The following is a 12,110-nucleotide window of genomic DNA, read 5'->3' as shown; positions in this document are numbered from 1 at the left end:
CCCTGCTTGTATTCCCTCTCTCGCTGTCAAATAAATAAATAAAATCTTTTACAAAATAATAAAAAATAAAAATAAAAACCAGTGAACTGTATACTTCAAATGAGTGAAATGTAAGATATGTGAATTATAATTCAATAAAGTTATTTTAAAAAACATCAGAGGTCGTGCAAGGAAAAAAAAAGAGGTAGAACTTACAGGAGGAAATTGATTATCTTCTAGCTACTGTGCTCCAATGGCAACGAGCAAGTATGTCACCGGTACTTAGACTATCAGAATTTGAATTATAAACTTTCACTGTCAAGGGTACCATTTTTGGGACAAGAAAACTACGTACGGCTGAAATGCTCAAAACACCAGAGCCTCTGTCAACCACCTGTCTAAAGGAGGCTGAACAACCAAGCTAAACTCACTGAGCTGACTTGGACAAAAGAGAATTCTTTAAAAAGAGAATTAAGTTACTTTCTCTATGTTAGAAAGAAGTGTGGATCAGGACTAAGCAATTACCCAGACAGAGGAAAAGCAAACCACAAGAGAATGACACCAAAACTTTAACTCATCACTTCCTGCTTGCAAGGGAACAGCTGCATCTCCAAGGGGGAGCCAAGGGCAGGATCCCACCCTAAGTAACTCTGCCTGACTGACCAGGAGTGAGGCACTACAGGACTGTAAGGAGGCTAGTCTCAAAAGACCACACCGACACACCAGACACCCCATTTCCGTCAATGCCTGGTTATCTATAGCCCCAGCACGAGGTCATCAAAATCTTCCTTTAGCCTTGTAGTTGTTGCACTTAAGCCTCAGGTGACAAATCCTACCAGTGTCCTGCCAGTGGTACATTTAGCAGGATGCACCTTATATGCACCTTATATGCGGGTCTCAGTGGTAGGCACGGCAGGGGAGGAGAGGACAAGGGAGGTTCACTGCACAGTGCCCACCAACAGAGAGCTCATTCTGCAACCAGGGAGCGGGACGGGCACATGGGAAAAACAGAAACCAAGCCTGGGCAAACCTGGGGCCTGGGTAATAAATGGAATGAGGAGAATTTGAGAAAGTTCCCACATGCCACAAATTCAACATATATTGTACCTAGAATAAAAAAATGTGTCCAATAGGTGAGGCAAGTAGGCAAGTATTAGGAGTAGAGAGCATGGGCTCTGGAGTCAGGCAGCCTGGGTTTAACTCCTGGCCTGCCTCTTCCTGCTGTGTGACTGGGGGCACATGGCTTAACCTCTCTGGGCCTTAGCTTCCTCACCTATAAAACTGAGATTGGAGAATATGGTGAGTAGTCAGTTAATGTGAGCAGAAGTCTTAAAACAACCGTGTGGCCCATGAATGTTAGCTATTTGCAGCATAAGATTTGGTGATCATATCTAAACATACTATTTATAGTTTTGCAGACTTTCAGTAGTATACTCTAGTATGAAAAATTCACTAGATATCTTGTTTTAAAAGGTCCTGGTCATTTTCAATTACATACAGATATATTCAGAGGGGGGTGAAAGGCGCACTGTTGAAGAAAAGAGCTTCAGAGCATCCCGGCCTTCACAAGTGAGGCAATGGACTCTATCCTAGTGGGTGAAAAAAACCTAAAACGCTGGATGCCACTGTATTCTTAAGGAAGAATAAACATGCTGGAACAGCTGGCTGTGACCCTCTTGGTGAATTACACCATGAATTACTACCCTCTCGGGGCGGGGGAGGGACACTGGAATAGAAGGAAAGATCTGTGTTCTCAGGAGACAGAGGAGGAGGCAGAGCTGCTGCTGCTGCTGCCCCAGAGCTCAGGCATTCATGTGTCAGCCCTTTGCTGTCCCTGACAGAGCAGAGGGTGGGTGATACTGGAATGAGCCGCCCCAGAAGGTGACTCAGGAAAAGAAGTTGCAGGAAACCTCCCGCTGGAAAACCTGCTTCTACCTACATCCTATGACTCATTAAATATAACTCCTTTCAAGGTCTGCTAGGAAGGTATAATTTACTAAATAACCTGGTCTACCTCTGGAACTAATTATAGCATCACTGGCTGACACCTGCTCCTCTGTCTTAAGGCTCTCACCTCTAGAAACATGCTGTCCAACGCAGTAGCCAGTGGCCACGTGTGGCTTCCGAGCACTTAAAATGTGGTTAGTTCAGTGACAGATAGGCTTTAAGTATAAAATCCACCCCAAGTTTCAAAGACTCAGTATGAAAAGAAAGAAACTATTTTTTTTGATGGGTTTTAATTTTAAGATTTTTATTTATTTATTTGACAGACAGACATCACAAGTAGGCAGAGAGGCAGGCAGTGTGGGGGTGGGGGGGGGAGCAGGCTCCCCGCTGAGCAGAGAGCTGTATGCGGGGCTCGATCCCAGAACACTGGGATCATGACCTGAGCCGAAGGCAGAGGCTTTAATCCACTGAGCCACCCAGGCGCCCCGAAAAGAAATTAAGTTTATAATTTTAACTAAAATAAATGATCTGAAAGCACTGACTTGGACGCCTGGGTGGCTCAGTGGGTTAAAGCCTCTGCCTTCAGCCCAGGTCATGATCCCAGCGTCCTGGGATCGAGTCCTGCATCGGGCTCTCTGCTTAGCAGGGAGGCTGTTTCCCCCTCTCTCTGCCTGCCTCTCTGCCTACTTGTAATCTCTATCAAATAAATTAAATAAATAAAAATTTTTTAAAAAATTAAAAAAAAAGCACTGACTTCATGTAGAAATGATTATATTCTAGATATACTTGTTTACATAAAATAGATTACAATAAAATTACATAAGATTTAATTTCCCCTTTTTTTTTTTGACTTTTTAAATGCAGTTCTTACTATATTTCTATTGGACCAGGCTGTTCTAGACCAGCCTTGTCCAACAGAACTTTCCATGATGATGGAAATGTTCCTTATTTGTATGGTCCAGTAAGGTCATCACTGCTAAGTCACATGTGGCCCGGAAGCACTTGAAACATGGCGAAATGAGGAACTGAATTCTTAATTTTATTGTATTTCTAACAGCCCCTGGGGATCAGTGGACAGCACGGTTTTGACCAGTGGCTCACATATGGTTCACAGACCAAATTCTGCCCACCGCATATTTTTCTAAATACAGTTTTATTGAAACACAGCCCTTGTCGCGTGGGTATGTAAATTGTCTAGGCTGCAGTGTGCTGCAATGGCAGGGTGGCTGTGACAGACACTGTGTGGCCCACAGAACCAAGAATGTGTAGAAGCTGGCCCCTTACAGAAACGGTGTGCCAACCGATCCTCTAGAAGATCATTTTCCAAAACAGTATTCCGTAGACTCCATGAGACATTAACAGACACGCTCCAGCACTGAAAAATCAGGCGAGGTTATTGCACATTCAGGAAGGTTCAGGCCAACATCAGATTAAACAAGCCCAAAGGTTCCTGAACCGCCAGACTTGTCGAGAGCTTCCCGTGGTTAAGTGCCCTATGGATTAGCAAGGGGGGCAGAGCAGAGCACTCTACCAAGCTGATTTGATCACAACACTCCCTCTGCCCTAAGTTTATTATTACCTTGGGGATTAAGGTGATTGGGTTACCTTATTAACCTCTTCCCCCAAGTTAGTGCTGCTTTTGACAGTTTAAGAAAGTTCCGGACCCAAACAGACCCAGCTCTGTGTACCTGATGAGTCTCAGAATTGCAGGCATCATTTCCACAGGGAACTAGTTAGCTTCTTACATATTTTCTATCTCCTAAGTGAAGGCAAACAGCACCTCCTCTCTGGGCCTCTAGATTCGAACATTTTTTTTTTTTAAAGATTTTATTTATTTATTTGACAGAGAGAAATCACAAGTAAACAGAGAGGCAGACAGAGAGGAGGAAGCAGGCTCCCTGCTGAGCAGAAAGCCCGATGCGGGGCTCGAACCCAGGACCTGGGATCATGACCTGAGCCGAAGGCAGTGGCTTAACCCACTGAGCCACCCAGGCACCCCTAGATTCGAACATTTTAAACCTGTGTTCACAACACTACTCTCTTAACCCTCTGCTTGGCCCTTTGATGGTCCTCCTCCAGCTCTCAGGTTCTATCAATTAAAAGCTCAAAAGGACAAATGCTTTTATCTCAGGCCCTTGGCACAATGAAAGCAATTCACTTTGAAAAGCTTCCTTTGAATCATGATGCAAAAACCTCAGGGGCACAGACAGAAGAGCTGCCACAGATGGTCACCATCGGAAGAATGACACTTCCGGTGAATTCTGATAAAGCAGGCAAGCCCACACCGAACATAAGGAACAGGAGAAAAGGAAAGCAAGAGGAGGAAGCCTCTCGAAGCGTGCCAACCCCTCAGCGGCATCTGCTACTTACCGTAGCGCTAGAGAAAAGGTTGCAGTTAAAGTGCCTTTGGACAGACAAGGTCGGGGTCTCGCCAGGCCACGGGTTAACAGTACCTGAAAAAGAACATTTCAACTGGTCAGGGGTCAACGCCAATTATATATTCACTTGTATGTAAAAAAGCAGCATGGAAGTAAAATGAGGGCTTCAGATAAAAAACTCTATTGGAATTTTTCTGAAAATTCTTCTGAAAAGAAGGGAGAGCAAAGGGAGAGCAAAGTAAGGGTTATCGCCTTCATGACACCACACCATCTCTCAATATCGTATTTAAAATTTTGAAATAATAAAGAGCTAAAAAGTTTACAGCCAGTGAAAATACCAGACTTAAATCTCGTTTGTGTGTTCTTCCCGTATTCTGGGATCCAGAAGCTTCTCTCATGGAGATGAATGGCTGATGACACCACCTCTGGCCAGCAAGCCAGCTCACAGGATTTGTGTGAGGAGAAAAGGCAACCCAATCAAGAAGGAGCCGGCCCATCTCACTACCAGGCAGAAGGGCGGGCTAAATCAATGCTACTTCTTAAACTCAACAATCCCAAAGTGTTTTTAAACAGTGGTTAGAGTTCTGACAATTCCCTGGAGGTGTGAGCTGGCACAGTAAAGGGCGGTGTGGACAGAAGGTGTTTGAAGACACAGCAAGAAAGGTAATTCCAGACACCACCCAAGAAGGAACCCAAGGGAACCAAGCCTGGAGGCGTCCTTCCCGACTTTAAATGTCAAGTGACTGGGTTATTCCTGGAGCCAAAGATGGAGCACAATAGAGGGATCCCTGGGCCACTGTCCTCCCCTGACACAAACCACAGGGGACTCAAGGGAGGGGAAGGGACAGGATGCCAGGCCTTAAACTCCTCTTGCAAAAAGGTTTCTGTGGGAAAGGCACCAGATAGACCAAAGAAATCAGTTGTAAAAATCCAAGTTCAGGTAGGGAAGAACAAGGTCCCATGATAAGGCATGGGGTCACAAACCTGCAGCACAGAATAAAACCCACGCTGGTTGAGATGTCCCATGATGTTTGCACAAATGTGGTTCATGGCTGGCCGAAGACTCTCCCCTAAATGAACAAAAAGAAAAAAAGTCTGAGAAGAAAGGCACTGGCCTTATTGTGAACCATTTATACATGGGACAGAACATCACGGCCCAGGCCCGAGGCCATAAAGGAAGTAGAAAGTAGATTTTCTCTGGCTTGCTTTCCTACTCCCATCTTTGGTTTGGTCCTACTGTACAGGGAGAGACCAATCGCCAGAATTCTCTCTCCCAGAAGGTCCAGCTCAGGTGTCCCCTCTTAGGCAAGGAGTCCTATCATTTGCCTGGCCAGAGGTAACACAAAGGGCTGGTAGCACCCTTCCTAATTCCCCCTGAGGGCCTGGCACTCTCTGCTCTCTGTGGCTGCCTTCTCCCTGCACCGGGATAGAGCTCCCTGGAACTCAAGGACAGAACTCACCCAGTTTTAAACCACCCACCAACTCCCCTGCTTTAAAATTACCCCTCCTTCCTGGCTGGGAGCCTGTGCACATACAGTTGCCTCGGCTCTCAAAGTGTTATCCCTCCCCTTGGCTCTGAACGCTAACCCTCCCTCCAGCTCCTAGCTCAGACATGGCTCCTGCAGGAGAGCCTGAGCCCCAGACACAGCGAGGCAGGTCCTCCCTGACCCACTGAATGCTCTCCCCTCTTGTAGCCCTCCTTCCAAGCACCACTGGCCACACGTACATGTTCACAGGTACTGTCTGCCTATTTGCACATACAGTCACAGGTCCGTGACTTCCCTTTGGGGTCCGTCCCCCTCACCAGACTCCCCAGAGCTGTGAGGAAGGGCAGACACACAGTTGTTTGGCTCCTAAACCCCCTTGAGGGCAGCGATCTTCTCGGTCTCTCTGGCGCCTGCATGGTATCTGGCGCCGAGAAGGCTATTAGCCGAACGGAAGGATGAAGTGAACATACGAAACACGTAAGGCTCAGCGCACCCTCTGGGGAAAAGGAGGCAGCTTCACGACACAAAGTTCATGGGCAAAACAGAATTATTTGCTGCTCAATGATCCTGATGTGAATGACAAGGTCAAGCAAATATTATCGATTGGAGACTGAGATGCTGGGGGAATTTTCAAAAATGAGATCAGAGGGACCAAGCCTTTGAATATAAATGCAAAGAGAGGAGAAATTATTAGAACACTGAACAAATTCTTGATACTGCCAACGCCATCTGATGGAAGTGCCAAGGGCATCTTCATTTGTAAGGTTTTACGTCTCTCCCTGACTTATGGCAGCAAACATGCTTCTTAAGAAGGTGAAAGTTCCCCAGGCTCACTACGCAAATGTCACATGGGAAAGGTTTTGTAGCAAGTCCCACAGACCTTTCCCGCGGAGAATTTTCCATGTTGAAGTGTCTGTGAAGGTGACGAGCATCGTGAGGTACAGCGTGACGAGTCTGGAGTCCTGTAAAATTTCGGGCTGGAAACAATAAAGAGACTGAGATGAGACATAAGCCCTCCCGTCTCCCACAGCCAAGCATCCATTCACAACCGGCCTGGATGCAGGCTGGCCTCCAATAAGGGAGTCAGGACTGTCCGAGTTTATCCTTCTCCTTCTGGGAAATGACCCCTTTGGGAGTTAACGGACAGAGATGCTGGCACACTAGTGCTCAAGCATGGAATCTGAAGTGCTCTTGGGAACGGAGAAGAGAATTCTTGGAAAACAGGCTGACTAGAGCTGGCTTGCTGTGTATGTTCATACACAGACACATATGCATGCGTGTACACTAAAGCCGCAGTGCAGAAATCCAGGTGAAACACAACAGGGGACTCTGGGCTCAGATGGCTAGCTTTACCACTTCCTAGCTGTGTGATTTATTTAGGCCAAGTTGCTCACCCTCTCTGTACTTGTTTCCTCGGCTGTTGACGAAGGAGTAGGACCACTGCTTTCTCCATAAGCTTGTTGTTAGAAATGAATGGATTAAAGTATATAAGGCACTAAGAACAGTGCCTGGCACATAGGTAACTCCATGGAATACTGGCTATTATTATTACCACAATTCATGCTTGTTGCCAGGTCAAGGCCGAGTGAGTCATTCACAAGTGCCTTGAGGGAGAAGGCTAGGAATGGATCACTGGGGGCTCTGGGGACTTCTACTCTATCACTCAGCTACGACCCGAGTCACTGCTAAGCCTCTGCCCCTGAAACCTCTTCCCTCATCGTGCAAAGTGAAAATGTCCGCTGTTTCCAACGACTCACACCCTTGCCCACATTCTCCTAACACAAGTGTGAGTATAGGACCAGGAAGGGCCAGTGGCAGTACCCCATCCCTCTTGCCACTGTGACTAGCTCAAGGTTGAGATCAGGTTCCCAGGATGCCTTTATCAGTCCTCTCAGATTTCTAAACCAATGGGGGAATCCTCACTTTTCTTGTTGGTCAAGACAGGGTAAGGATGTGAGGTCAGAACTGCTGGCTACCACGATTTCAAAAGGGAGCAGGGATGAGAGAAAAGGGTAAGGAGAACCCTAGAAGCTCCTGGTTCTGGTCATCCCTGGCTGCCATGCTACAGAGAATATTCTATCAAAGACAGTCTCTTTCTCACTTAGCTTGTATGTATTACTGGCTGCACTGATGTTTGGTATCTGCACTTGCAACAAAAGGCCTGACTAATACAGTAATATAAGCAATAAATTATCTGTTGTGTCAAAAGAATGGAAAGAAAGCCAACAGATTCCCAGGGATTGGAGACTGTGGTAAGTGCAGGCCAATGTTCAAAATATTGCACAGAAAAGAAAGGATCATTCTGATAACAGGATCTAACTCGCTCTTTCAGAACAAGGGCTCTAATAATTTCTTACTAGACTTGGACAAACTTCCAAAGGAATAACCTACTAAGGACTCTCAACATGTACTAAAGGCCTCCAGTAAGAGGGTATATTCACAGGTGTCTTATTTTGTTTTTACCTTGAGCTGCTCAAGAAACTCACAGCAACACCAAAGAATGTGTTTGATCTGTTTAATCCACAGGAGGGTGAGATCCTTGGAAAGGGCCAGGGACACATACCACACCTATAAGCAGGAGAGAGAGAAATGTAATGGGCAGGTACCATTACAAGGAGACCAAAACACGTATGTTGTAGCTACTGGAAGGGGACCCGTTTGCTAGGTCCAGTGCCAGAGAAGGCAACGGAGATGAACGGGTGAATAAGCAGTGAGTAGGATTTATTTTAACGCTAAACCCAGGGATAAAATAGGAAGGGAATTAGTATCTTGAGTAAGCGGTAAGAGCAAACCATAGCTCTTGGATAATGAAGAGACTTTAAAAAAAAAATCAGTTACAGTTCGTTAATGTTTCAAGCTGTTACTGACACACAGGGCTCTGTGTGCCTATGCAAAGCCATACCCAACAAAATCCAAACATTCAGCAGGGATCTTTAGAGCCAAGAGACTGGCCTGAGAGCTTCTGGGAGACTTCCCAGCTCCCATCCCGCTTACCTTGGGCTCATTCTCAGCATCCATGCTGCTCAGGATGTAGCGACACAACTTCTCGAATCTCTGCAAAGAGGCAGAGTAGGGGTTATACACTCGCACAACCAACGCTGAGATGGAAAAGAGGCAGGAGTCCCATGGGCACCTGGCACATGTAGGCACTCACATGGTGCCAGGGGACTCACATGTGTGAGTGTATTGAATTCCCTCTCACAGATACAAAAACACGATCGGAGAGGCTAACGGAAGGCTCTCAGCCTGGTGGCCCACAGGCTGGATGAGCCTGACACGTGCGTTTTAGACTGGGCCTCCTTTGCAAAAACGAAATCAACCTGGCAATCTGGGCCTGCACTTTTGCAGACTGGCATCTGTCCCCCGAGTGGTGCTCTCCCAGAGGCTATTCTGTAAGCACCTCGGACAGAGACTTCTGCCTCACAAACTGTCACATCATCACTTTTCTCTTGAAATGCAAAAGGAAGGAAAGTGGAAACTAAATTACACTGTCTATACCAACCCTGGATCCACCCTCAAAAGTGCTGTGGTCCTGGGCCGCCACCTCATTACCCAGAGCTATAGTTTCCTCTATCAACAATGGTCACCTCACTTCATCTGTCTGTCCTCATCTATGTGTCTGTGTGTCCACTGCCAGCAAACTTTTGCCTCTCTCTAGGCTACGGGCTCCACGGGGCTAGAGACCTTGCCCATCTTGTTTCCTTCCGGGCCCCCAGTGCCTTCAGGAGGGTCTGGCACAATGGGATGCTTAGCAGTAATGAATGCCTAACCCCTGGGAGCACAGAGGCACTCCTCAATGCTATAGGGTGTACTGGAACAGACAACTCGCTGCTCTAGGCTGATCACTCTATCCCAAAGGTGCAACCAATACATTTTGTTTGGTTTATAGGATTTGAAAGGAATTTCAAATTAGCTACCAATTCTTACTAGCAGGCACAGGATCTCCAGTACCTCTTCTTCAAATGAGAGTAGCAGTCCACCTCTGGCTGCAGCCCCAGAGTGGCTACCCACCTTGAGTGGGCATGCCTCGGACCCCATCGCTCCCTCTAATGTCCTCACCATCCTCCATCACCACCACCTCCCTTCGTTACTGCTCACTAGGAATTGTTGTTTTGTAAATGGCTTCTTTCACACATTTTCCTAACCTGCCTGGCTCCCAGTTTACATCTGACTCCAAGGGCTTATCATACTTAATGTGAAAAGAACAGTGATGATTCTCAGAAGCACTGGCCACGATGCCTACAAAACACATCCTAAGAACACAGAAAGGGCAGGATGTGGCAGTCCCAGAGTTTATCTTCGTGGTCTCGCTATAAGGGCTAAATGAATTCTTATTTATAAAATACTTTAAAAAGATCTGGCCGATGGGTAAGCAGAGTGTTCGCTATTATTATTTTACCTCATTATCCTCTTTAATTCTGAACAGGAACAGCAGTTTCCTGGCAATCTTAAAAATACAAAGTGCACTTTTTTTACTGGACTCAGCATCATCTGCTTTAAAAAACTCATCGACCTCTCTCCTGGGGAAGGAAGGATAAGAAAAAAAAAAAGACATTTTAAATTAGCTCACAGCAGCTGGAAGACTCTTCAAGAACTGTAAGAGAAAACACCATCTTTTCTTGCTACTAATTGGGAGCAAGGGAGAATGTGCGGAGCCCCTGGCACCCACCTGATTTCTCTCTGCAGCCGGCTCCGACACAGGAAACTCCGAACATGGGCCTGAATCTCAACGGCTGCCCGTTCCCGCTCCTTCTGCACGAGCCTTTCCTCTCGGGCCTGACGGGCCCTATCAATGAACCATGCTCTCGAGGTCTGAGAAACGGTGAACATATTTGCAAACTTGCACAAACCCTGTGGAGAAAATGGTGAGCGGCCTCCGTAGGCCATTATAGGAAACACATGCACAGGAAAGGGGCTCAGGAGCCAAGGGTGGGCAGGCACTGGGGCAACCGAGAGCTACTTGGGACCTTTCTGTATCCCCAAAAAAGGCTAATAGCTCTCCTGGCACAAGTCCCAACTTCCTACTGGCTCTTCTCATGCAACTCATCTAGACCAGCCATGCTCTTTCCTGTATTAAATAATTACATCTGCTTAAGAGAAAGAGCACAGCATCTGCCCGGTATGGGCTCTGTAATCGTTTAACAGATGAAGCAAGCATGAATCAATTCCATCCATAACGCTCTAATGCAAACCAGGCATCCTCCAGGTCAAAGGTTCCTAGATAATCGAATTCTCTAATTCGATTCTCTAACACTGAGCAGTCAAATTTATTTTTGCCAAGTTAAGACTTGGAAGGGGAAAAGAAAAAAAAAAAATCAAACAATTATTTACTGTCATTATTTCATTCAGCCATTCACTCAACAAATATTTACTGGCAATTATTTTGTGCCCACCACAAAAGAAACCCTTAATCTTTCTGGAAAAAGGGTCATTTTAATGCTAAAAAAGCTAAATGTGATTCCAGAATGCAAAACAATCTGCTAAATTGAATATATTTGTTTTTATGTACAATTTACTCTGCCATCCTTACTGATCCCATCTTGCCATGGGCTGATGAAGACTCTGGGCCAGAACTCTGCCATCCACTGACTGGCACGTTTTGGACAGAGCTTCCCAATTATCCATTACATTTTTATCTAAGTCACCAGTAACTGTCTTTTCCCAAAGTGGTAGGTTTGGCTATCAGCCTAGCGTACACAACACTGGTCCATGGAGGCTCCCACACTGAGAGGTTATCTTTGGAGGCTCAAAAACTGTCATTCTGTCCCAAATATATAATTAGCTCAGCAAACAAAACGACTGAAATGGATTACTCAGAAATCCATACCTCCCTGGGAAACAATCTCTTTGCCGTGTTATCTCCCTCAAAGCAGTGCCCAGGTGAAAACACCATCAAGAATAAAAAGCTCGGGGCACCTGGGTGGTTCAGTGGGTTAAAGCCTCTGCCTTTGGCTCAGGTCATGGTCCCAGGGTCCTGGGATAGAGCCCCACATTAGGCTCTCTGCTCAGCGGGGAGCCTGTCTCTCTGCCTACTTGTGATCTCTGTTGGTCAAACAAATAAATAAAATCTAAAAAAAAAAAAAAAAAAAAAAAAAAGAATAAAAAGCTCATTCAGGGCTCCTGCCAGATCAACCTAGTGAGGGGCCTCAGTGGTCCCTTTTCGACAGTGATTCACGTCTATTAAACAGGGCTTTCCCAACACATGGGTCTCTCATCAACAACAATTGTCAAAACAAATAAACAAAGCCGACCTGATCACAGGACGGAGGGGAAGAAGGCAGAGGAGGAAAAGATAACAGTCTTCTGAATCACTTGCTCT

At 46.1% G+C, this 12,110-nt stretch overlaps 1 protein-coding gene across 10 annotated transcripts in view; it reads right to left on the bottom strand.

The window, feature by feature from the left end:
* UBE3B (ubiquitin protein ligase E3B) overlaps window positions 1–12,110 on the bottom strand; it is a 52,715-nt gene that overhangs the window by 37,153 nt on the left and 3,452 nt on the right. For 7 of the 10 annotated variants that reach the window (XM_047697169.1, XM_047697165.1, XM_047697168.1 and 4 more), the window contains 7 exons: window positions 10,461–10,642; window positions 10,191–10,311; window positions 8,786–8,845; window positions 8,255–8,359; window positions 6,672–6,768; window positions 5,289–5,374; window positions 4,297–4,379 (listed from right to left, as the gene is read on the bottom strand). In XM_047697169.1, the coding sequence (XP_047553125.1) occupies window positions 4,297–4,379; window positions 5,289–5,374; window positions 6,672–6,768; window positions 8,255–8,359; window positions 8,786–8,845; window positions 10,191–10,311; window positions 10,461–10,621 (713 nt within the window). In that variant the 5' untranslated portion in view covers window positions 10,622–10,642. Of the gene's footprint in view, window positions 1–4,296; window positions 4,380–5,288; window positions 5,375–6,671; window positions 6,769–8,254; window positions 8,360–8,785; window positions 8,846–10,190; window positions 10,312–10,460; window positions 10,643–11,654; window positions 11,793–12,110 lie in introns of those variants that run through there. The other 3 variants (XM_047697164.1, XM_047697171.1, XM_047697172.1) reach the window with 3 other exon arrangements.

Source organism: Lutra lutra, chromosome 12, assembly GCF_902655055.1.
Source record: "Lutra lutra chromosome 12, mLutLut1.2, whole genome shotgun sequence".
NCBI lineage: Eukaryota > Metazoa > Chordata > Mammalia > Carnivora > Mustelidae > Lutra > Lutra lutra.
This window is presented reverse-complemented; position numbering and strand designations above follow the sequence as displayed.